The 22,851-nt window shown below is 31.5% G+C and overlaps 3 protein-coding genes across 4 annotated transcripts; 2 read left to right on the plus strand and 1 right to left on the minus strand.

Annotated features, from left to right (window-relative positions):
• On the plus strand, nucleotides 9,930-11,711 carry LOC109343194 (transcription factor HEC3-like). The gene has a single exon (XM_019581384.1). It carries the CDS (start codon nucleotides 10,576-10,578, stop codon nucleotides 11,392-11,394), a length of 819 nt encoding a protein of 272 aa, XP_019436929.1. The 5' UTR covers nucleotides 9,930-10,575; the 3' UTR covers nucleotides 11,395-11,711.
• Nucleotides 12,313-14,746, plus strand: LOC109361823 (ABC transporter G family member 5-like). The gene has a single exon (XM_019607361.1). The coding sequence runs from the start codon at nucleotides 12,568-12,570 to the stop codon at nucleotides 14,491-14,493; it is 1,926 nt and encodes a 641-aa protein (XP_019462906.1). The 5' UTR covers nucleotides 12,313-12,567; the 3' UTR covers nucleotides 14,494-14,746.
• Nucleotides 15,580-19,986, minus strand: LOC109361826. 2 transcript variants are annotated; one of them, XM_019607362.1, is made up of 8 exons: nucleotides 19,760-19,986; nucleotides 19,409-19,646; nucleotides 18,541-18,652; nucleotides 17,898-18,059; nucleotides 17,081-17,127; nucleotides 16,412-16,547; nucleotides 15,922-15,979; nucleotides 15,580-15,834 (listed from the first exon to the last, which is right to left on the minus strand). In XM_019607362.1, the coding sequence occupies exons 2-8, from the start codon at nucleotides 19,598-19,600 to the stop codon at nucleotides 15,789-15,791; spliced, it is 753 nt and encodes a 250-aa protein (XP_019462907.1). In that variant the 5' UTR covers nucleotides 19,601-19,646; nucleotides 19,760-19,986; the 3' UTR covers nucleotides 15,580-15,788. The 2 variants fall into 2 exon arrangements, with proteins under 2 accessions (XP_019462907.1, XP_019462911.1); XM_019607366.1 differs by having other exon boundaries at nucleotides 16,412-16,520; nucleotides 19,760-19,981.

Genomic DNA, 22,851 nt, shown 5'->3' on the forward strand with positions numbered 1-22,851 from the left:
ACCAATAACCTGCGTATATGATATTAGAGATTATTCTTTTCTCATATTTGATAACGTATATTAGGGGCACAATGCTATGACTTATCCATTTTAAGATAGAAAAATGAACTTTTATTTTTGGGATTTGTAACCTATAGTTAATATCATGCTGAAAGAACTCCACTATTTACCAACTTTACTGGGTCATGTTCCTTCAAGTTTTAAATATTATGTTTTTTTATAAGCAAATTGTATTTAAGAAGAGTAAGGGTGAAAATCAATATAAAAAGATCAACTTGTAATCTTTCTCTAATACAAAGTTATATAAGACATAGGATTATTAGATCAATTAAAAAAAGTTAAAGAAGTTAAATCTATTTTTGAACTATAAACTAAATCCAAGATCTTGCTTGAATCAAATCTATAATATACATGTAATTCACCTCCTTATTAGAAAATATGACGTCATTCCTCATAATTCATATACACCACAATAAATATCAATATGTACATTTATCTCTAATTTTCATTTGATTTGATTTTCTTTACCTACATTATTTTAAAAATACATTGAAAAATCAAATTAAAGATGAATATAGTATTCTTGTATATGTATATGTACCATCTCCTCCATCTATGTCTGAGTGGTCAGAAACACAAAAACACATATCTCTTTCTATTTCATTTGCTTCTATTTTCATGTTGTGCTCTCTCTCCCTCTACTCTCATTTCTTCCATGTTCAGAAGTTTGTGTCCCACAGATATGAGAATTGAATTTAACTACACGTAAATTGTAATGTAACTACATATATTTCCTGCCCCAGTAACAGAAAAACTTGTCTGCTCCAAACCCTTTCAATTTGCTGCATACACCAGCATCTGGTATACCTTGACTGAATATGATATATGCTAATCTTCTACTCATTATTATTGCTTCAATAATCAGCATTAATTTATACCTAATTATGTACTTCAAAGCAGATTATGTCTTCAATTATTTACTGTCTTCTTTAACTAATATGACCCAAGCAAACTAAACAAGGGTTCTTTATTAATTAATGTTTGGAGACCTTGGTTGAATTTGAATAGTTTTCTTGATTTCCTTTGGATGGGTAAGTAAGGGGAACAAATCCTTCATCCTACCATTTGTGTCATTTTATGTGTCATTATAATTGGTAAGAAAAATACTTAATAATTAAATTTTTAACTTAAATATATTTTTTTCAACCAATCACAATTCATCACAAATAAAATGACACACATTATGAAACAGCATATGTTAAACCGTTATTAAGACGGTCTACAATTGTTTTTACCCTCTTTGAATTTGTTTGGGAGAAAGGTTTTGTTATTAAACTAAATGACATCAACATTCAAGGTAAATCAATGCAAGATAATAAATTAGGTTGTGTATGGTTTTTCAAATTTTCATGCGTTGGATAATGCTCTTTGATGGGGAAAAACTTCTTCTTTTGGAATATATAACATCACCTTCTGCTTTTAAAGATTAGTTGGCTTGAAGAACACGATACCATCTTAATTATTTGGTGGTAAGCTCATTTCTCATTAAATACAATGATCACCAATGATATTGATATTTCAATCGTTTTGTATGTTGATGTTTAATGGAATTAATTAAATCAATCATTAATTCAATATGATTAGTCCAGTTTGCTTCCCTTCATAATGTTTCGTGGCTCAATACAGTAGAAACATTTGTCATAAGTTTCTTTTGGGTAAAATTTGTCATAAGGGTTAAGCACCCATTGCCTATTACAATGTTATTTTATTTTATAAAAAAAAAAGAGGTATACAATTACAACGTATAAATTTTATATATTATTACTGTATTATTCACTATTCATATTTTTTATCATTAATTCTTAAAAATAATATAAATAAATGATAAATTATATGATGATTATGTATAAATTTTTATATCTGCAAATTTAAATAGGATTAGTCCGGGAATACATGTAGTATACGACATATGAGGGTGATGTCAAAATTAATTATGACTTTGGACTTGTCTTCTCAGACATCAATAAATTACCCCAATTGTTCAACCCACTGAGAAAGGGATCGGATCAAATTAAAGGGAAACTTCCATATATCAATGATGGTATATAAATTCTACAGTATATGGTTTTCTGGAAAAAGACAAAATAACAACTGATTGATCATTAATTATGAAAGACACATTTAATTATTCTTGCAATTCTAGGAATCATGGGAAGTCCCACATTTCCTCTTTTATTCTTCATATTAAAATTTCTGATTACTTTTATTATCCTCAATCAATTGACATAGAATCTTAATACCATGGACTAAATTTATATTGGGAGGTAGTAGTTTGTCTTTTGATGAATTTATTCACTTATTACTCTTGAGTAATATTTTTTGCTTTTTTAGTTTGATATGTTTTGATGTTTAAAGAATTAAGAAATTATTAAATAAGGTAGAAATTGAATACTTTTAACTTAAACACATCAATTTAATTCTCATATTCCTAACTGGCAAATTTGTTGTTATCTTTGACCAAACAAACTATCACAAACAAGTATATAAGATTGTCAAAATTATAAGGACTTGTTTGATATTCTTTCAATTAGCAAACTAATTGAATTTGGAATGAAAAAGATTTTGATTGAGTAAAGTATTAATATTAAACTAATACAAAAGTAAGTGATCTAAAGATATTAAATTTGAAGATGAAGAACTTGAAATTAGATTTCATTATTTGTCCTCTAGTATTTAATTCACATATGATTATTCCTATGATTTTCCTACCATCAGTACTTATCTATTTATCAATTCTTTGAGTAAATAGATTAAATGATTTAATAAAGTAATTCTCAATTTCTTGACAAATTAATTATCTAATTATAATAATATGAGTGTTAGAATGACTAGTTCAATTAATCTAATTCCTAGGCATCAATATGTTACTAGTTGATATATTCTAGATATCGTTTAAACATGAAAATTCTCATTACTCATCTTTAAACCTTAGATCATGTATTAGGTGATCAAACCAAAACAAACATTACGAATAAGAATAATCAAGAAAAAAATGAAATAATATTAAATAATTAAATAGTCATATTGGACTATTGAGTTCAAATAATTACATCTAACTCCAGACAAAAGGAAATTATAATTATCTGGTTGGTTGACATTCTTCTTCTTTCCAAGCTCCCTTAAGTGGTTACTCCCTCAGTTGTTCCTAATATTTTATGATTCTAAGTAATGATTAGTGGTGATGAGTCATAATTACCCATAGCTACTCTCCAAATTTATCCTAATCCTCCATAAAAAAATTATTTTATTTTCAGGATATACTATTAAGATTAAGTGATTCAGTCTTTATCTTCAAAGATTCTGATTAGAATTAGGTGATTGAATCTTTATCTTCAAATATTATGAGAATTCAAGTAATTTCGTTGGGCACGAGCTTCGCGTTGAGTGCAGATTTTACTCAGCCTAGATCCTAAGCTAAGTGCAATTACTTTTCTTCGCTATACTTAGATTTCCTTTGACAACTTTTGTTCCTTTTAGCCTCTAATAACCTAAAATAGCATAAAAGCGTATGTCCTCAGATTTTATGCAAATATTGGACTCGATATATATTATGAGTTACATTTATGTAGACTTTTAGAATTAAAAGATGCTCAACTATCCTTATTATTTAAGGTAATTTTCACATTTAACACACACTTCTCATAAATAATAAGATAAATAAATAAATAGAAGGTGAAAATATGATGCAATAAATAATAAATAATGATATAATTGAAAACAAAAATAAAATTAGTTTTAAGATTCTAAAACATTAAGAGACTTTGAATAAATGAAAATTTGTGGAACAAAGAAAGTATATCTTAAGCCATTCTATAAATAGCATTTCTGTAGTTCGATTGAATGTATGTGGTTCCAAAATTATGTGCCAAATAATAACCTCAATCATAGTATGAGACAGTAAATATATATTATCCTCCATAGCTCAAGCTCTTAGTGAAAGCATCAAAAGTTAAGACCTAGCCCTAATCTAATATTTCTCAATATGTTTAAACATATTTCCTTTAAAAAACCTTTAACTTTGTCTTTCTTAAACAAACATCTTTAAACACGTGTAAACATTCCCTAAGAAAATTTCTAAGAATCCTTCTTAACACCAAATTTCTTCAATTTTTTTTGATAAAGACGGTTAGATTCTCTCTCAAAATACTGGTAATAATATTAACGATTTTCAAATGTGGTGTTCTAAATTATGGTTTGATGTATGTGTGCTTACCACAATTGTGGGAAAATGACTAATGCAACCACAACTATGAACGTGATATTATTATAGAGATTCCCGAAATTATAGTTGTGAAGTGTAATTTAAAGTACTCGTTAAAGCTTTATAATCTTATTTGTATATATCTGTACAGCTAAATGAATTCTACCTAGCTCGTCACATTCTGATTCCAGTTAGAATCGTTTGTTTTTAAAATTTACAAATATTCACTTAATAATGTGCGCTTCACCTTGCATTTGAGGTTTTTTTTTTCAATAAAGAAATTGTATTTAAAGGGAGCACAAGAGTGCTCACCAACACAAGAAAAATATTAACATTAACTTTGCAATTCCTTTTCTTCTTCTTCTTCTTCTTCACTATTTTTTGTCTTCTAGTTGTACCTAGACTCTCCCCTCATTTTAACTACTCTTACCTTTACATCATCTAAGGTAATCTCTACAAACAATTGTTTTTAGTTTTTTCTCTATTTTGTTTGCGTTTTTTCTTAAGGTTATGTTACTATCCGATAACCTATCTTATATAGTACAAATCTTTCAGGCTATTCCGATAGGTGCTTTTTATCCACTTGTACAAATTATCTAAACTTTAAACATGCAGACACGAATAGAAATAAAAACGAAAACAAAAAAACACGGACACAATGAAATTAAACGAACGAAATCTAAAAGAAAATTTACCTTCTAAAATCTGGTTAGGGAGTTAGAAGAGGGGGAAGGAGAGGGTTTAGTGGCTAAGGATATGTGAAAGTGTATTTTTTAGTGTTCTACGTATTATTTTTTAAAAAGTGGGTGGTAAACTAAAATGTTTGGCTACAAGAGAAGATTCCTTTCTCTTTAGTGATTTAAGATAATAATTACTCGTATTAAACAATGCTCTATAGGAAATTTATTTTTTTAGATATATTATAGTGATATAAAACAAGGGCTTAAATAATTGCAATGCACTAGTTAATTTTTATTTGGATAGAGTAATTTCATTTACAACTGATAGTGAATTGAATCAACTTTGACACCCATTCAAATCTTGATTTTTTATTTAGTTCGATAAACTTAGTTCATAAATCGAACAAATTAAACTTAAGATAAAAATTAAACTACTTAAATAAACGAGCTAAACTTAAGCCAATTACATGTACACAATCTTTATTACATAAACTTTTATTAATAATTATATTTATTATTAAAATTCATAAACTTTCTCTACGTATATAATCCATTAACACATTGCATGCCATTAAATTTGGTGATGAGCAACATAAATTAAGCTCATTAAGTCGCTTGAAAGTTCATCAATTTTAATTAAGCTAAAAAAATAATTTGACATTGAATTCAGCTCAAAACTTAACTCAAAACTCAACTCTAAACAACCCTTAACAAGTGGAGTCAAATTGAGCAAGTTTTCCACCCATAATACTTTCTATATTTTTTAAGATGCCCTTCAAAAATTAACATGTTTAATTTTCTCCTTATTTACAATGTCATGTATTATAAGGGTTTATTTACGAGTTGGATTTTAAAGGAAGATGAAAAAAAAATAGAATGTTTGAGAGTTGTGTAATATACATATAAGATGGCTCTAAAGCCTTCATTTTTTTCATTTTCCTTCAAAACTCAATTGGTAAACTGGACTTGAAAAAATTTCCACCACAAACTTTTCCCCAAAATTTCATTGCATTTGACTCCCAATATCTTACTCTAAAAAAATACTAACTCACACCCGTCCTTTTTTACCACCCTCTATTTTAACTCTCATTCCTCCTTTACTAGCTAACATCATACCACTTTACCCATGATACATTTTTCCTCTCCTTACTTTTCCCCAGAGTTAATTTCTATAAATAGAAATCACAACGTTTATGACTTTTCTCTAAATAGAAATCACAATGTTTATGACTTTTTAGGGATCCTAAAACTTGATAAATAGTAACCCTCAAACTATTTATAATAAATTGATGTAAATTGGATATAAATATTTGACATTATTATCTTTAGGGATTTATTATTATTATGTCGAGGGATTTAATAATTAGGGTTTTAATTTCAGATTCTGTTTTGCCAATTGTGGATTTGAATGTAGGAAATCGGATCCACTACCTTATGCGCAAACTCTTTCCAACGATTGTGCCTGAGAGGAAATTAAGTTCTAGCCATTTGTTGAAATATATTTTGATATTGGATTAGTACTGTATTGTGTTAATTATTAGTTTAAACTTATTTACTTTTTTAGTTAGAGTTATTTGTTGTTTTAGTTACTTAGGTTTTATTTTCATGTATATATAGTTTACTTTTATTTGTGAACCATCATTAAATATATTTTTTTTCGGCAGAAGAAAAATTTTATTAGAAAAAATAAGAGTTAGAAAAGGGAAAGAAGAAAAAGCTAAACAAAAATAGTTATAATGCAATATTTAAACAAATACGGGAGTTAGCAATCCATTCGGAATAGAGAATTGAGTTTTTTCTCATTGGTCGTTGATCCAAAGCCAAAATTTCTCCCTTGCTGGTTCCATAATCTATCATTAAATATTGAACTCATTCAATTCAATTCTTTTATTTTCAATCAATAAAAATATGTATTCTTTTCTTGCTTATTGATTTCTAACATTCATGTTGAAACACAACTTTGATTGTGCGTAAGTTGTCACATGATACTCCCCAATATTTGTCCTATCATTGTAAAATTGAAAAAGTGAAATACCATAGCTTGTTTCTCTCACATTATACCCGACAAACTTCTATTGGTAAGTATTATATGATTGAAGCGTGTATAATTGATGACAAGAGTCATAGACCAAATATCATAAGATTTTGAGTAAGGATGTGATATCAAACTTATTTATATAATTCTTCACTTAGCTCATTTGTTAGATCCTCCAATGCCTTTGAGTTTCCCCAATCCTAACAAATGATATGAGTGACAAAGGCTAGATTGGGACTTGTTATTTTTTTTGATAAAGAAAAATTGTATTAAAGGAGCATAAGAAGTGCTCACCCAATACAAGAAGGAAACAAATCACAACTTAGTCGCACTTAGCGTTATACAAAGATTAGGATCCATACACCAATTAGCAAAGATCGGGACTTGTTATTATTGATGATAGTTGTTTGTGGATTCACATGTGGGGGTCCTTTGGGTTTGTGTTGAAGGTCTTCATAGCAATGTGAAGGCTAGTCGTCGTGTTCCATTTGGAGCTGTGTTACAAGCATATGAAGAAGTTCTTGGAAGTAGTTGTCGCAGCAATACCTTCATATGAAGAAGCTCCTTGAATATGGTTTCAAGTGTGAGTATATGTGGGAAAAAGAAGTTTAACATTGGTGAGTGTTGAATAAGTTGAAGTAAATATAAGTAACAAGACTTAAATATATATATTGCTTTTAGATCATGATATCATGTTAAACTTTTTATGTGATTATTTACTTAGCCCATTTTTAGGTCTCTCATTGCTATTAGGCTCCCCATTTTTAGGTCTCTCATTGCTATTAGGCTCCCCATTTCTAATTAACACTTTCGAAAAGGGGAGCACATATGTTGTATCACAAAGTGTATCACTTCATGTGTTACTGTTTGTGATTGGTTGAAAAAATATATTTGAATTAAAATTTTAATAGTTGATTATTTTTCTGACCAATCACAAGTAGTAACACATGGAGTAGCAGATTATTTTGGGACAAGAGATGTCCACCCTTCCAAAAGAGACAACAAACCACTAATACCTTCATCCAAAAAACAAAAAAAGTGTCGATGCGTCTACTTTAACCCTCTCTCTATGTGTTAACTTCACTTGTACATCTCCCATTTAGAAGAACAGAATGACTACTTGTATATATGTGCATGACTTTATTCAATTTCTCCATGTGTTGTCCAATCTAAATTTGATACATCATGTACTCTAACAATGATCATTTGACATAGTTGTATTCCTTCTCAAACTGCACCATCATTATGGACCATTTCTTGTCAGAATTGTTGCTAACTCTACTACTTCGTTCAAACCTACAAACTCCTTCCAAAAAAATTAAGTTATCCGAAAAAAATTAAGAAAATTTGGTAGAAATTTAAGGATCCAAAATCTGCTCAAACCATTTGGTGGAAATTTGAAAATAAACCTATACAAACAAATAGGAATGATACTTACTCTTTTGCTCAATGGTACATTTATCTTACTACTTATATTAAATTTTCTTGTAATCTATAATAGGTTGGCTTCCCTTGTACCTTAATTAATATATTTGCTTATATAAAAAACAAATAGCAATATGCTTAAGGTCACCAAGCTTATGAGGATATATTTTTTTTAAAATTAGAGATAGAAAACATGTGAACCCTTTTGGAAGTTCAGCATTGGCACCAAATTCCATCACCATCTCCCATAGTAAAATTAAAGCGGTCAAGAACAACACCCTTATTTTTACCATATATCACAGGTTCTATCACATCCTCTAATTCCTCATAATCAAAGGGGCGATTAATTTTTCATTTTCAGCACAACCTAGAGTAGGAAAAGGCATATCATGTAATAAATACATGTATCTCTACAAGTATCATTGTTACTCTTATCAATAATATTTTTTAATTATAAAAACAAAATCTAATAGCAACCATGCTAATAAGATAATAAAGTGCAATAAAATTTTCGTTTCTCCTCCACCCATCTGTCTGAAATGAAAAGTATTGAAATATTTTTTCCTCCTCCACTCTAATAGAATTGCATGGAAAAAATGATTGTTTACGTCCCTTGTTCAAAAGTACTTCCTTCATATATTTAACATAGCTATATGCCAAGAACTCAATTACTCAAGACTACTAATTAAAATGAACCTTATCTAGCTAATTAATGTGCTGAGTAGTGATATTACTCAAATCAATCATCAAAACCGGGAAACAACTATACAACCTAACTTTTATTCATTGCCTTAACTTTTGTTTGGTCTCACTTTTACAACATATCATACATTGAATGATACAATATTACCGTGATAAAATGATGTGGTTTGGGATCTAGTTTTTGGTATTAATTAGCTTCTTTTTAATAGTTGATATGATTACCTTGATGGATTAATTAAGACCAACTAATTTGGTCTTGGTTTCAATGGGTTAACCAACATACAATATGATACAAATATGTTGATATATAAATAATTCAAACAATAATTTAAAAATACAAATATACTTAAAAAGCATTGAATTGATATTATGGGACCATGTATGTATAAATTGTGGGGAGTAAAACTTTATTTCAAGTAATATTTCACCTAATATGTGAAGGGAGATATAAACATAAATACTCAAACACATTGATCCCACAAATTTTGATAGAGATTGGCTATTTAATTATTTATATCATTTCCTATCTTCATATCCTTGTGGTGTAAGACATCACTAGATATCCGGAATAACTAAAGGGTAAGGGTTCAATTACTAGGAACAATACTGGTTGGGATGGACAATCACGAACCCCAAAATAGATCAAGTTTTTATCATAAGGTGATGAAATACTGTTGATAGTAACAAAAAAAATATTCACATTGTTGTTATGTCAAAATATTGATAAGAGAAGATTCATTCCCATGAGCTGCCATCCATCCATTCCAAAATTGAGTGAATGAGACTAGGGGCGAAATTATACCAAGGAGAGAGAGGCATATAAAAATGGTAATAAAGGATAAGCAGCCCTAGGATTTCAGTGCCAAAAAATCAAGAGAAGAATTCAAATTGGAGAGAGAGAGAGAGAGAGAGAGAGAGATAAATTCTTGTAATGTAACTAAGTCATTAGTTGGTCTTCCCTAGGTGCAATTCTTTTCACCCCTAGCTACACTACTTTTTTCCCCTTAATCTTTGATATATACTGATATTTTGTAGAACCGCATTGAATCCCTTTAATTCCATACACAACACCTTTTCTTTATATTCATTCATCTTACATGCTTTTTGCAGTGACTCCCCTTTCAGTAAAAACCCGTTTTCATATACTTCCCCTTCTCTTTCTCACATAGGGCCCCCTCACACACTATATACCTTTGTTGTGAACCATAAAATTCCAACAAGGTAATTAACTATCTAACTAGCCCTTCCCCTTCTTCACCACACAGCTGGCACCCTTTTACTATAGAAGATAGATTGATATATCATGATGAATTAGATTATTTATAAGTGATCTTTCATTTCCACTTATCAGATCAAAATCTAGTTTATTGAAGCTTTCTCTTGCTTTTCTTTTAGACCATTTTAATTAATAAAATATCTCCAAATTAAAGCAACTTCAGAAGCTGCCAATTTTTCATATTTGTTTCATCATCATGGATACCAACCAGCACACTTCATCATTCACAAATGTTAACAACAACACTTGGAATCTTGAGAAGATGGAAACAAATGAACATGATGGTATCATTCTCCAAGTTCAAGATCAACACCAAATCCCTATGGCTTCTACAATTTGGCAAAACAACTACCACCACCTTCTTCAAATACCACCATCTTCATCTTCATCAACCATACTAGCTCCTAATTCTTCTTCTTCATCAGGGTTTCTTAGTGACATACTTGGAATCCGCATAGAAGAAGATGAAGAACCTGAAGAGGAGCTTGGAGCCATGAAGGAAATGATGTACAAGATTGCAGCTATGCAACCAGTGGATATAGACCCTGCCACTATAAGGAAGCCTAAGAGAAGAAACGTTAGGATTAGCGACGATCCTCAAAGCGTCGCTGCGCGTCACAGGCGAGAGAGGATTAGTGAGAAGATCCGAATCCTCCAAAGACTCGTCCCTGGAGGAACAAAGATGGACACAGCATCCATGCTCGACGAAGCAATTCGCTATGTCAAATTCTTGAAGAGACAAATTAGGTTGCTTCAATCAACTCCTCAAAACCCTCCACAACAACAACCACAGTGCAATGTTGGTGTTGCTTCTACTAGCGCGTTGTTTTTAGCCTCGAATGGTTGTGATTGGCCTTTTGCACCCAATATGTCACAAAGTTCCATCGCTATCGCCGCCACCACCACCACCGCCTCCATGGAAATGCCCGCTCGACTAGGATTCAACACAGGTAGCCATGGACAAACATATGATGGCTCCTCAAGCTTTACTCATCATGAGGTAATTAGTGAATAATTAGCTAGTGTTTGATTAATTAGGTTATATATATAAATATGCTATAGCTTATATAAATATGTATGTATATGGAATCCATGAGTGATTAATATTAGTATATGCATATTTGAGTTTGAGGGAAAAATTGAACAAAAAACTGAGAAAAAGAAAAGATTGAAGAGGTGGCTAAAGGCATGTGTGAAGAAAATGGTTTGTTAGGATATTGTTGACTAAAGGGTCTGTAGAATAATCATAATGGTTGGCTTTGGTTACGTATAGCCATATATATAATATATAGAAATACAATAATAATCATAATGTATGTGCAGTTTGTTTGAGTGTTGGCCTGAAAGTTAGTTTGGCTCACTCTCTCTTCTGGGAATAAATTAAACTGTGACGTTATGGTTACAAGAAGCCGATTGTTACATCTTGAAAGGGTTAATGTTTATTGAGTTAAACTTTTTTTCCTTAATGGAAATGAAAGTGTTGTATAAAATAAGAAAAAATGTAAAATGAAATGACAATTATATCATTTTATTTATATTTATAATAATATTTTTATCTTTAAAATTAGTGTAAAAATAATACTTCTCTATCATGTAATCGAGAAGATCCATAGTCATGTTTACTTCCTACCCAAAACCATTTACAAGCTGGTTTAGCAGCCTACCCTTGTTTTACAATTACCTGCTGCACAATGTTTAATGTAGAGCTGTTTATGTTAACAGAGAACAACCAAGAATACTACTAATTAATGAAGAGACGTGAATTATTAAATTTTCCATGTTATAATAGAATTTAATATATATAGAGAGACATTGTTGCAGTAAAAAATATTGTACAATTACTATATTATTTACGATTCTTCTATATTACTTTTATCTGAATAATTGATAATAAACATATGAATAAATATTATATACTAACAATGAAAGATATTAAATTTGTTATAACGTATCAAAAATATATATAAAATAGGTAGAGAAATATAAGAAATACTGCACGTGAACCAAGTATAGAACCAGCCATTGTTTCACTGTGAGCAGCTAAGGCCAAAAGTGTTGATTTAAATAAGAAGACACAGAACTAGAGAGGTAGAGAGAACCAAATGAGTTTGAAATAAGAAAAGAGTAGAAAATACTGAGAGGAGAAAAAAGCAAAGCAAAACAAAACAAAACAAAACAACCTATTCAAATGAAGATGCAAGGTTGTGAGGTTGAGGCTATTAGCATCAACTACAAGATCAACACAAAGAAAACAAAGCACCCTTTTAAAATCTTCACCAAACCTCCAACACCAGATATCAAACAAGATGGTCAAGAACCAGAAGAGGAAGTAAAAGCTGAACAAAGTTGCACTGGAGTTAAGCATGTCCTCAAGAATGTGACTTGCAGAGCCAAACCATGGGAAATCCTAGCAATTGTTGGGCCAAGTGGAGCTGGAAAATCATCACTGCTTGAAATTCTTGCTGGTAAAGTTACTCCACAGAGTGGTACTATCTTGGTGAACCACAAGCCTGTGGACAAATCTCAGTTCAAGAAGTTTTCAGGGTATGTTACACAAAAGGATACATTGTTCCCTTTACTTACAGTTGAAGAAACCATGATGTTCAGTGCAAAGCTAAAGCTAAAACTTCCACAAGAAAAACTATGTTCCAAGGTCAAGTCACTGATTAAGGAGCTTGGACTTGACCATGTTGCTGGGACTAGAATTGGCGATGACAGGGTCAGAGGGATATCCGGTGGAGAAAGGCGCCGAGTTTCTATTGGTGTTGAAGTTATACATGACCCAAGAGTGCTAATTCTGGATGAACCAACTTCAGGGCTAGATAGTAACTCAGCTTTGCAGATAGTTGAAATGCTTAAGGTCATGGCTGACACTAAGGGAAGAACTATAATCCTTAGTATCCATCAACCTGGGTTCAGAATAGTAAAATTGTTCAATTCAATGCTATTGTTAGCTAATGGATGTGTGTTACACCATGGCACTGTGGAGTTGTTGGATGTGAATCTAAGGCTAATGGGTTTAGAGCTTCCTCTTTATGTTAATGTTGTTGAATTTGCCATCGAGTCCATTGATGCCATTCAGCTAGAAACTCCGAGGCGATTGCAAGGGGCAATGCAACAGAAGAAAGGTGATGATACAGAAGAACCAAGTGAGTGTAGGAGTGGTAAGTTTACTCTACAACAGCTCTTTCAACAGTCCAAGGTGATTGATGAAGAAATCATCAATGCTGGGATGGATTTCCCTTGTGATTTTGCTAATTCTAGACTGGGAGAAACTGTGATTCTCACTCGAAGGTTCTCGAAAAACATTTTTCGTACAAAAGAGCTATTTGCGTGTAGGACAATCCAGATGCTGGTTTCAGGGCTTGTTCTGGGTTCCATCTTTTGTAACCTGAAGGATGATCTAGTGGGAGCAAGAGAAAGGGTTGGCCTATTTGCTTTCATATTAACATTTTTGTTATCAACCAGCATAGAAGCTCTACCAATCTTTCTGCAGGAAAGGGAGATTCTGATGAAGGAGACTTCTTCTGGAAGCTACCGCGTATCGTCCTATGCTATCGCCAATGGCCTAGTTTACTTGCCATTTCTACTCATCTTAGCCATTTTGTTCTCATTGCCCTTATACTGGCTTGTTGGTCTCAACAGGAATTTCATGGCATTTTTGCAGTTTCTGTTGCTGATATGGCTGATTCTTTATACAGCAAATTCAGTTGTGGTGTGTTTCAGTGCTTTAGTTCCTAATTTCATTGTTGGGAATTCATTGATTGCTGGTGTCATTGGCTCATTCTTCTTATTCTCTGGATACTTCATATCAAATCATGAAATTCCTAACTACTGGGTTTTCATGCATTACATATCTCTGTTCAAGTATCCCTTTGAAGGGTTCCTGATAAATGAGTTCTCCAACTCAGGGAAATGCTTGCAGTACATGTTTGGGGAATGCATGCTGAGAGGGGAAGGTGTGCTTAAAGAAGAAGGATATGGAGGAGAGAGCAGTAGATGGAAGAATGTGGGGGTCATGGTGTCCTTCATCTTCTTTTACAGGTTCATTTATTATGTCATTCTTAGATACAGATGCTCACAGAGAGGGTTCAAGAGTGTTATCATCATCTAAAACATATCATTTTTTTAGTATCCTCTCACCATATGGTAAGGAACTAATTATTTTCGGGATGTGTGACTACATCTTCCAATAAGTGTTGCTCCCAAAAATCGAACAATTGACATTTTAGTCTATTTAAGAATCTAGTAGAGCCTTACATTACTAGACTAACGTCTTGTTGGTATCCAAAGCTATCATGACTCTCTCTCAAGAGGTTCACATGTCTTGGATTTTACTTCTGATAGCAACCAAAGAAGATATTATCGTAAAAAATATATGTAAAGAAGCATTACAGGTTTGGTCAGTGCAAAAAATTGTAGTAAACATGACTATATTGATTTTTGTTTTATATGCTTACTTTATTCATTCCACTGTGTTTTCTCCTCTACATCCAAATTCCTTCTTCCCTCCTAACTTCTTGTTCATTATCAAGCTTTTGGTCAATGTCCTAATTCACCAGCTTCATTGCTAAAAATTATGTAAATAGTTATTATACAGTAACTAAAATTAGAGATTTTTCACCAGGCTTGTCCAGTAAGAGTAATTTCAAGTACAACTACATATCTTGGGTATGAAATAACTGAGTGTTTACATTAATATGAAACATCTGCAATATACCATTTTATTATTGTTATTATTTTTTTATGCTCTATATACAAAAGATACATCATTTGTGTAAAGTGGCACTTAAGCCTTTTTGAGCTCACTGTTAAACAAGCTGAGTCATTACAAGTATCAATGATGTAGACACCTCTATTATAGTGTAACATTAGTGCAGTCACTTTCCTCATCACAAATCAACTTTTATGTGAGAAATTCCAAAACTAAATAGGTTTTCTTCCAAGGGTGCCTTTCATCTTTTACCAAGAAACCATGCACACTTACCTCTCACCACATCTTCCATCTACCAAGGTCAGCAAAAATATCTGGAATGCAAGGGATCAATCTCAAGAGCTTTTTCCACCACACACTTCCCTTGTTTATTGTTTTGTATTCTCCTCACAGAGAAAGAATGAAAAAATACTGGATCTCTCCATCCAAATTAAACAATATTTGATACGCAGAAAGGACACTAAATGAAGGCTTAGAAACAAGGTAGGGGAGGAACATGCATCAAATGAACAATTTTCAATTCCATAGTTAACAAGGTAATGAGCCACTGAATTCTTTTATGACTGGACTAATAATAATGTATGCTTCCCATCTTATACAATATGATACAAGATTATAGAATGCAAAGGAAGTGAACATGTATGGACCATCATTTCACTTTCCAACTAAGTAACTGGTCAGATATAATAGCTGAGTTATTCATCATCACTATTATGCAAGAGGGCCCCTCTTACTTTGGTCCTGCCCATGAAAAAAAAAGGGATGAGTATACTAGGATAATAGCAGCAGCACTAAGACTGAAGTTAATATGTTAATAAGAACAGTTACCTGCGATGTGTTGGCACCACACGATTCTTAACTTTTGTATCACGAGCTGCTTGCTTATCTGTGAGTCGGCAACAAGGTGGAAAAAATTCATTAACCCTAGGAGATTGCAGAGAAGATGTATAATGTTTGCAAAAACAAGCCAAAAACAACTTGCACAACCAATAACAATAAAATATAAGCAGAAGTTCCCAAATTACTCTTCACATTCCAGAATATTGAAGTTGGGCTAGATGTAGCATTTCTTCTTGACACACAAGAAAATGGATCTAAGACACAATTACCAATTCTCTAACAGGATAAATAGTTAAACAGCTAAAAAATGGTAGATAGATCTGATCTGATAACTTGCATAGTTTACATAGTCAGCCTTCAGATATTTTTTAACAAAACAAACTCACAGCGTGCACTTTACACACTAGCCAGTAAAAGTGTAAAATCTTCAAACCAGGTAAAGAACATACTTTTCAAAATGATAGAGTACATAACACACCTGGAGAGTTTTGTTGTCCGTTAGTAGAAACTCCCGCTTTTTCTGAGTCACTAATCTTTTGAAATTTCTGCCTCTGTTCCAGTTGTTTTTGCATGATTTCATTTCTTTCCTGACAGATTGGGTACCCATCAATAAGCTGACAATGGTATCGACAGAAAAAAATCCAAGTGTACTGAATTATTACAAGCAGTAAATGAGTTAAAGTCAAAGCGTTTGTTCCAGACATCTAAGATTGACAACATTATCAGATTATGTTCAAAATTTGAGGAGACCTTAAAGGTGTAGAATAGCGAAAAAATTTCATAGGCTTAGAACTCGTTCAGGCACAACTACTTGTCCAGTTTGAGGAATGAAAAACCAACACTGGCCTTGGGAAATATGAAATGAAACATATCATACTGCATAATTTGTAAGACCTTCAGAATACATTAATGAATCCCACACTAAAAGAATGAGAAGTTGAGAACTCTATAATCTTCAGCTATTACTAATGAGTAATGACACTCAGAACTTTCCAGCTATAATTTTGATACTGCTGGAAAGTAAGAATGCCATATCAATTCCCAACCCTTCCCCAACAAAAAGAAAATATGATATGAGAAATTATTAACCAAAACTACTAAAAATAAATACTCAATTGTAATAGTTGGATCTCATTTGCTACTTCACCTTTTCAGCTGCTCTCAAGTTCGTCAACCGGATAGATTGCTCTTGCTCTGAGGGCACAATAAATAAAAGAAATAGTTAATTCTAGCATAGGTCCATATAAATCCAAATTAAGCAATATATAAGTTTGCTTACATTTATGGAAGGCACATGTAATTATATGAATTACACTATGAGATAGATAGATAAAGAAAGAAAAAGATAGATAGGAGGAGAGAAGGTGCAAGTGTGTAACATAGCAAGAGAGTCCAATATGTGTGCATAAAGCTTCACAGACAACAGAAAATGAAAACCATTTGATGAACCAGAATTGTAAAACTGAACGAATGCTTGTCCTACCCAAGTAGTATCCTGATTAAGAACAATAGCATACTTTTCTAAAGCTGACTATTGTTAAAACCAAAGCAATTTATGTCTTCTGATCAGAACTAAAAAAATGTAGGATGCACAAGGAAGACGATATATAATATTGAAAGAAAGAAATATACATGGAGAACGAAAAAGAATCCACGCTTTTCACAAAAGCAAAAAAAGGAGGGTTTTGTCAAGTACGCAAGGACATGATAACAACCACACAATGAAGATTGGAGATAGATACTTGTGTTAATCTGACAAATTACAACAGTAGCTTGATAGATGACCAAGGATAAATTTCAGAATGCCTATTCAAGTAAATATTTTTTTACAACAATTGAGCTTCTAATGCCAAAAATATAGCCTAAAATTCAACATAATATAGTCCTCATTTATACACATAAGTAGGAAGAACCAAAATAATCAAGACCTCCCGTATGATTCAAAATAGAGAGGATGGTCTAACCTTCTACAAGAGAACACTTGATGCTTTGGTATTCCTTAAAGAGCCTCAAGGATAAATTTGACATAGCCTCATTAGCAGTGGAATCTAAAAGTTTGATAAGCGGGATGGTGATTACAGGCATTCCTTTTGATTTCTGAGCAATTAATTTTGCATTACTAACACCTGAAAAGTGTAACACAAAACAGATTGTAATGACCAGTGATTATGCTTCCTTAAAATGACTTCTGCAAAAATAGTATGGCATTCTTTTTGTATCAGAAAACTTTTAAAATCAAACATATCAAAAAGGTCTGTAATTTATATTCCAAGGTTTTAAAAGAAAACATATAATCTCTCGTACTTAACACAGTAAACTGAGTAAGCAATTACAAATTTAATGCCATAAAAAACATTTCCACAAGAGCCACACGGATGCAAATTTCATAAGCTAGTCAACAATTACTATCATATCCATGCCATCAACAAGAGGTTATAGTGTGAACACCAAATCTAGATTTACTTCAACCAACCTTGAAACATGATAACAAAAATGATTTTGACATAAATTTACTAACCACCATAGTACTAGTTACTTTGAATTTTCGAAGGAAAGAAGCAAAGAATAGAACTGCAAAAGTAATAAGAATTTTAGAATACTAGTTACCATCGGAGTTCGAATTTGCCTCTAAAACCAGCTTAAGATTTTCTGACTTGAGGGAATCTATAAAATAATCGGCAAACTCTGACCATGAGCCCCCTAATCCAATGATGTCCCTCTGCACAAAAGATCATAAGACAACAGCTAATATAAATAAGTATACCGATCTTACACAAATTTTAAGCAAAATCATATAACACTGCAAGGAAAAAGAAAGACCAGTTGATTTTGGGATTAATAGCACCATAACATCAATGTCTCCAAATACCTAAAAACTAAAACCCCAAAGATGGATCAATTCGTTTAGTGTAATGTGTGATGTTAGACACTCATTTTAAATTAAATGTAATTGACACACACCATCATGGACCAAATAGACCAATGATTGCCAAAGTCAACAGCAACAACCAAGCCTTTGACTTTACAAAAAAATAGGCTTTGACTTTGACAACGGAAATGGCTGCCAAAGTCGAAGCCTATTTTTTGTAAAATTAAAACAATGCGGTTTACCAAGTTGGTACTTAACGTGCCACGTGAGATATAAAAGGACACCTCAGTGCCTGAGACTCTCACCTAGTGGGGTCTAGGAAGGATAGATGTATGTAATCTTACTCTCGCAAGCGAAACCCAAGACCTTTGTGCTACATGAAACATATGGTAATTAAAATGCACTAACATCAGGTACCAAATTGATTGAGACTAATCACTAAACTTTATTTTTTGAAAAATCGAAGACAGATATAACCAACCACAATATTTTCATAGAGTTGCCTCATTATTAGACCATTCCTGTTTGAACCAACAAAACACTATGACTCACATTTACTTATAATAGAGAGAATAAAAGCAGAAACAAGAGAATGAGAATGCTCACAATGTCCTCAAGCATGGAAATAGAAAGATGAACTCCCCAAGTATCAGAATGAAAATCAGTTACATGAATCACAAGGTGAAAAGAATCAGGTACATAGACATGGAACAAAAAAGGTCTCAAAGGACAAGAACTATGTCCTACCCACTCCACTTTGGGTTCACCAAATATTGGTTCCAAATTCTCAAACACCATTGCCACTTAATATGATGATGCTTCCTTATCTAACAGATTGAATACACTGTTACAAATGATAAAACTTGAGTTACCAATAAGAAGATTAAAAGAATCTAGGGTTTCTTCTGATAAGTGAGGCATGTTAAAATTGTAATGCTAGTTCGAAAAAATCATTACCTGTGGCATATGGGTATGAGACATTTCATCGAGAGAAGAAGGAAAGGTTCCAACTTTGGAATTTGGATTAAGCTCCTGATGATTCTCCGTTTTTCACTTCCTATTATTTTCGGTTCATTTTCTCAGCATCCAAATAACTATGTGTTGACAATTACTCCATGGTTATCAAAATTATGGTTGATTATAATACTTTTCTCAATTGTTAGTTTTTTTTCATTTTCCTTTTCTTTGGTGCGATTTTGTTTTGAGTATGATGACAATGAAAACTGAAACTCAACCCGAATTTAATAGAAAAAATCTAATATAATTGTGTTTGAGTTCCGATTTTACCTGATTTAAATTTTGGGTTCGGGTTTGGTAGAGCAAAGACTCTACCTCGAACACAACTCAAAGTAATGTAATTCAAATTAAAGTTGTGAGTTCTATCATGTATCCATTGTTTTTGACTTTTCAAACATAAAAGAAATGAAATAATACAAGAGAAAATAGAAATGCTAAAAAAAATGAAACAAAATGATATCATAACTTTCTTTAGTACATTTATTATTTTTGGGTTTTTTTATTGAGTTCAGGTTATCTGAAACTCGGCGGGTTCGGGGTTGATATCTTTATTTTCAACCTCGTTGGGTTCAGATATTGAATTTTGGGTTCGAGTATGAGTACGTACAAACCCGAACTCGATTCATCTCTTATTGTCATTCCTACTTTTGAGAATGGGTTGTTGAGAAAAAGAATTGACAAAAAATGTATGTGAAAAAAATATATGTATCGAGAATGTAAAAGTTTTGTAAAATGTGAGTCTATTATCCACCATTCATTTTTAATTATCATTGATTCTTAAAAAAGTAACACAAATATATGATTAATGATATATTGTATGCGTGAGCATGGGTCGGGTAAGGCTTGTTCGTTATGCGACTATAAATGTTGTTCGAGTCATTTTTTAACATGAATATGACTCTAGACGTGAAGTTAGCTTGATCATAAATGTTGATCGGGTCGGCCTTTGAATCTGAACCCAACCCTAAACCTGATTAAATATAATACATACATTTTTTTAGATAAATCTTAATATTATTTATTATTATTGATATATAATTTAACATATAAAATTATATACGTATATATTGTTAATCATATAATATGATAAAAAATAGATAATCAATGATATTTTCGACCAAAGAGATATCATTACTAAATAATTGAATGAACACACATACAAACATGATGAGTGAACAACTATGGGATAGGTCAAGGCGGTGTCGTGTCATACTGGTCCCCTACCTGACCCTATAAATTGTCTGGATCTAATTTTTAAACATTAACCTAGACCCGATGAGACCGACTCTATGCAGACCTAAACATGATTGGACCAAGTCGGTTGAGTGGGTAAGACCAGATCTTGATCATCTTAATATACTCATTGTGTATAAATCTTTATAGTGATTATTTATTTTGTATTAAAAAATGAAGAAGTATTGGTTATTTATCAGAAAGCTTCAATTTCCAAATAAGTTTTTTTTATTTACTATCCAATTTGAATGTAAAATTCTTATGAGTTTAATATTTAGTACAATTTTTTACAACGGAACCATAATCAACATTTGAATGATAAATGATAATATAAAAATTACTTACATTATCTCATAATATACATGTTATTTTTATTTAATAGTAAATAATTAATTCATATAAGAGTTAATGATATGTAATAAACTAAAAAAAAGTAATATATATTGAAATGTAAATTATTTTCTTCAACTCTGCCACAGTGTCAAAACCCGAAAATCCGAAAGAATTTGATTTATTAGATATTTTATCAAATACCGACTTTTTAGCCCAAATTGTTCAAACTACTTTAATGTCAAGTTTAACGAGATAAATTTGGATTGTTTTTTTCTTTTCTTTCTTTCTTTGAGACATTTGATTTGGCAATAAGCAATTCATAGCATAGTTTATCAAGTGTCTTGAGTGGAAATGATAATATTTCATAGAGGAATATATCACATGCCTCCAAGATCATATCTATTGCAAATAAATTAAAGAAAGTTGCTTTTATAAATAAGCATTTGATTCATTGGAGTTTTCCATTGTATGTTTGGTTCCAATTTCATAAAGAAAAAAGGCAATAAAAAATAAAGTCGAAGGAGACATGAAAGAAAATATCAATGCACTTATTACTTTCGAGTTCAAATGTTTGATACATTTCCTGATTAATCAAAATAAGTAGCATATAGTGCGACACATTTTATGGAATAATAGATATGGTTTCCTTCATTAAATATTGAAGTCAAATGGCTAATAATTTAATATCTCTCAAATTCACTTTTCAATCACTAGTAATGACAGTAAATTCTATAGAGGAATGCTACTTTGATTTAACTTTTGTTTTCCCCAATCATATGCTTATATTAGCTAGCAACTTTTAAGAATTTAGATGAAAACCAAAATTGATTTTGTAGTAGTATTTATGACAAACCAAAATATTCATTTCATTTCAATTAGTAGTCCATATTCATATGAAGGCATATTATCTATCTTATTCGGTGTCTCTATTCGGTATCCAAGTCCAATTAAAAAGTGACATTTTATTAAAATGAAAAATTATAAAAATATAAAGTTGAAATTTGATGAATACATAATTTTTTTGGGATATATCATTTTTGTTTATTCAATATATGTTTTCCCAGTTTGGTTATGCTTATCAGTATAATGTGTAAAATTCTTTACCTCGACATAACTTTTACTATATTGCATGAAATTAAAAACATGTGCTACTGATCTGTGTGTGCAACACACTTGTGTCATGAAATTAAGGCAATTATATCTTAATTTAAAATACATGTCATCAATCTTATATCTTTACTATATATATATATTTTATATTTGTTTGATTTAGGGACTATGAAGGAATATCTTGATTTCATAATAATAGAAAAAGATGAGAATGCTATATAATAAAGAAGCTTGGAATTGTCTCATATATGATTTCATTTTTCTTATAGTAGTGCTTATTTATTTAATTACCAACAAAGTTGAGTTATGTTAGTACACTTTGCCCTATTAGCAACTTTCTGTTACTCATACTACAG

Source organism: Lupinus angustifolius, chromosome LG01 (genome assembly GCF_001865875.1).
Source record: "Lupinus angustifolius cultivar Tanjil chromosome LG01, LupAngTanjil_v1.0, whole genome shotgun sequence".
NCBI lineage: Eukaryota > Viridiplantae > Streptophyta > Magnoliopsida > Fabales > Fabaceae > Lupinus > Lupinus angustifolius.

Coding starts and splice junctions, on each gene's coding strand:
- LOC109361823 (XM_019607361.1), top strand. CDS start 12,568: ATGAAGATGCAAGGTTGTGAGGTTGAGGCTATTAGCATCAACTACAAG.
- LOC109343194 (XM_019581384.1), top strand. CDS start 10,576: ATGGATACCAACCAGCACACTTCATCATTCACAAATGTTAACAACAAC.
- LOC109361826 (XM_019607362.1), bottom strand. CDS start 19,600: ATGGTGTTTGAGAATTTGGAACCAATATTTGGTGAACCCAAAGTGGAG. Junction 18,060..18,540: donor GGCAAATTCGAACTCCGATG/GTAACTAGTATT, acceptor TACACTTTTCAG/GTGTTAGTAATGCAAAATTA. Junction 16,548..17,080: donor ACTTGAGAGCAGCTGAAAAG/GTGAAGTAGCAA, acceptor TACCATTGTCAG/CTTATTGATGGGTACCCAAT.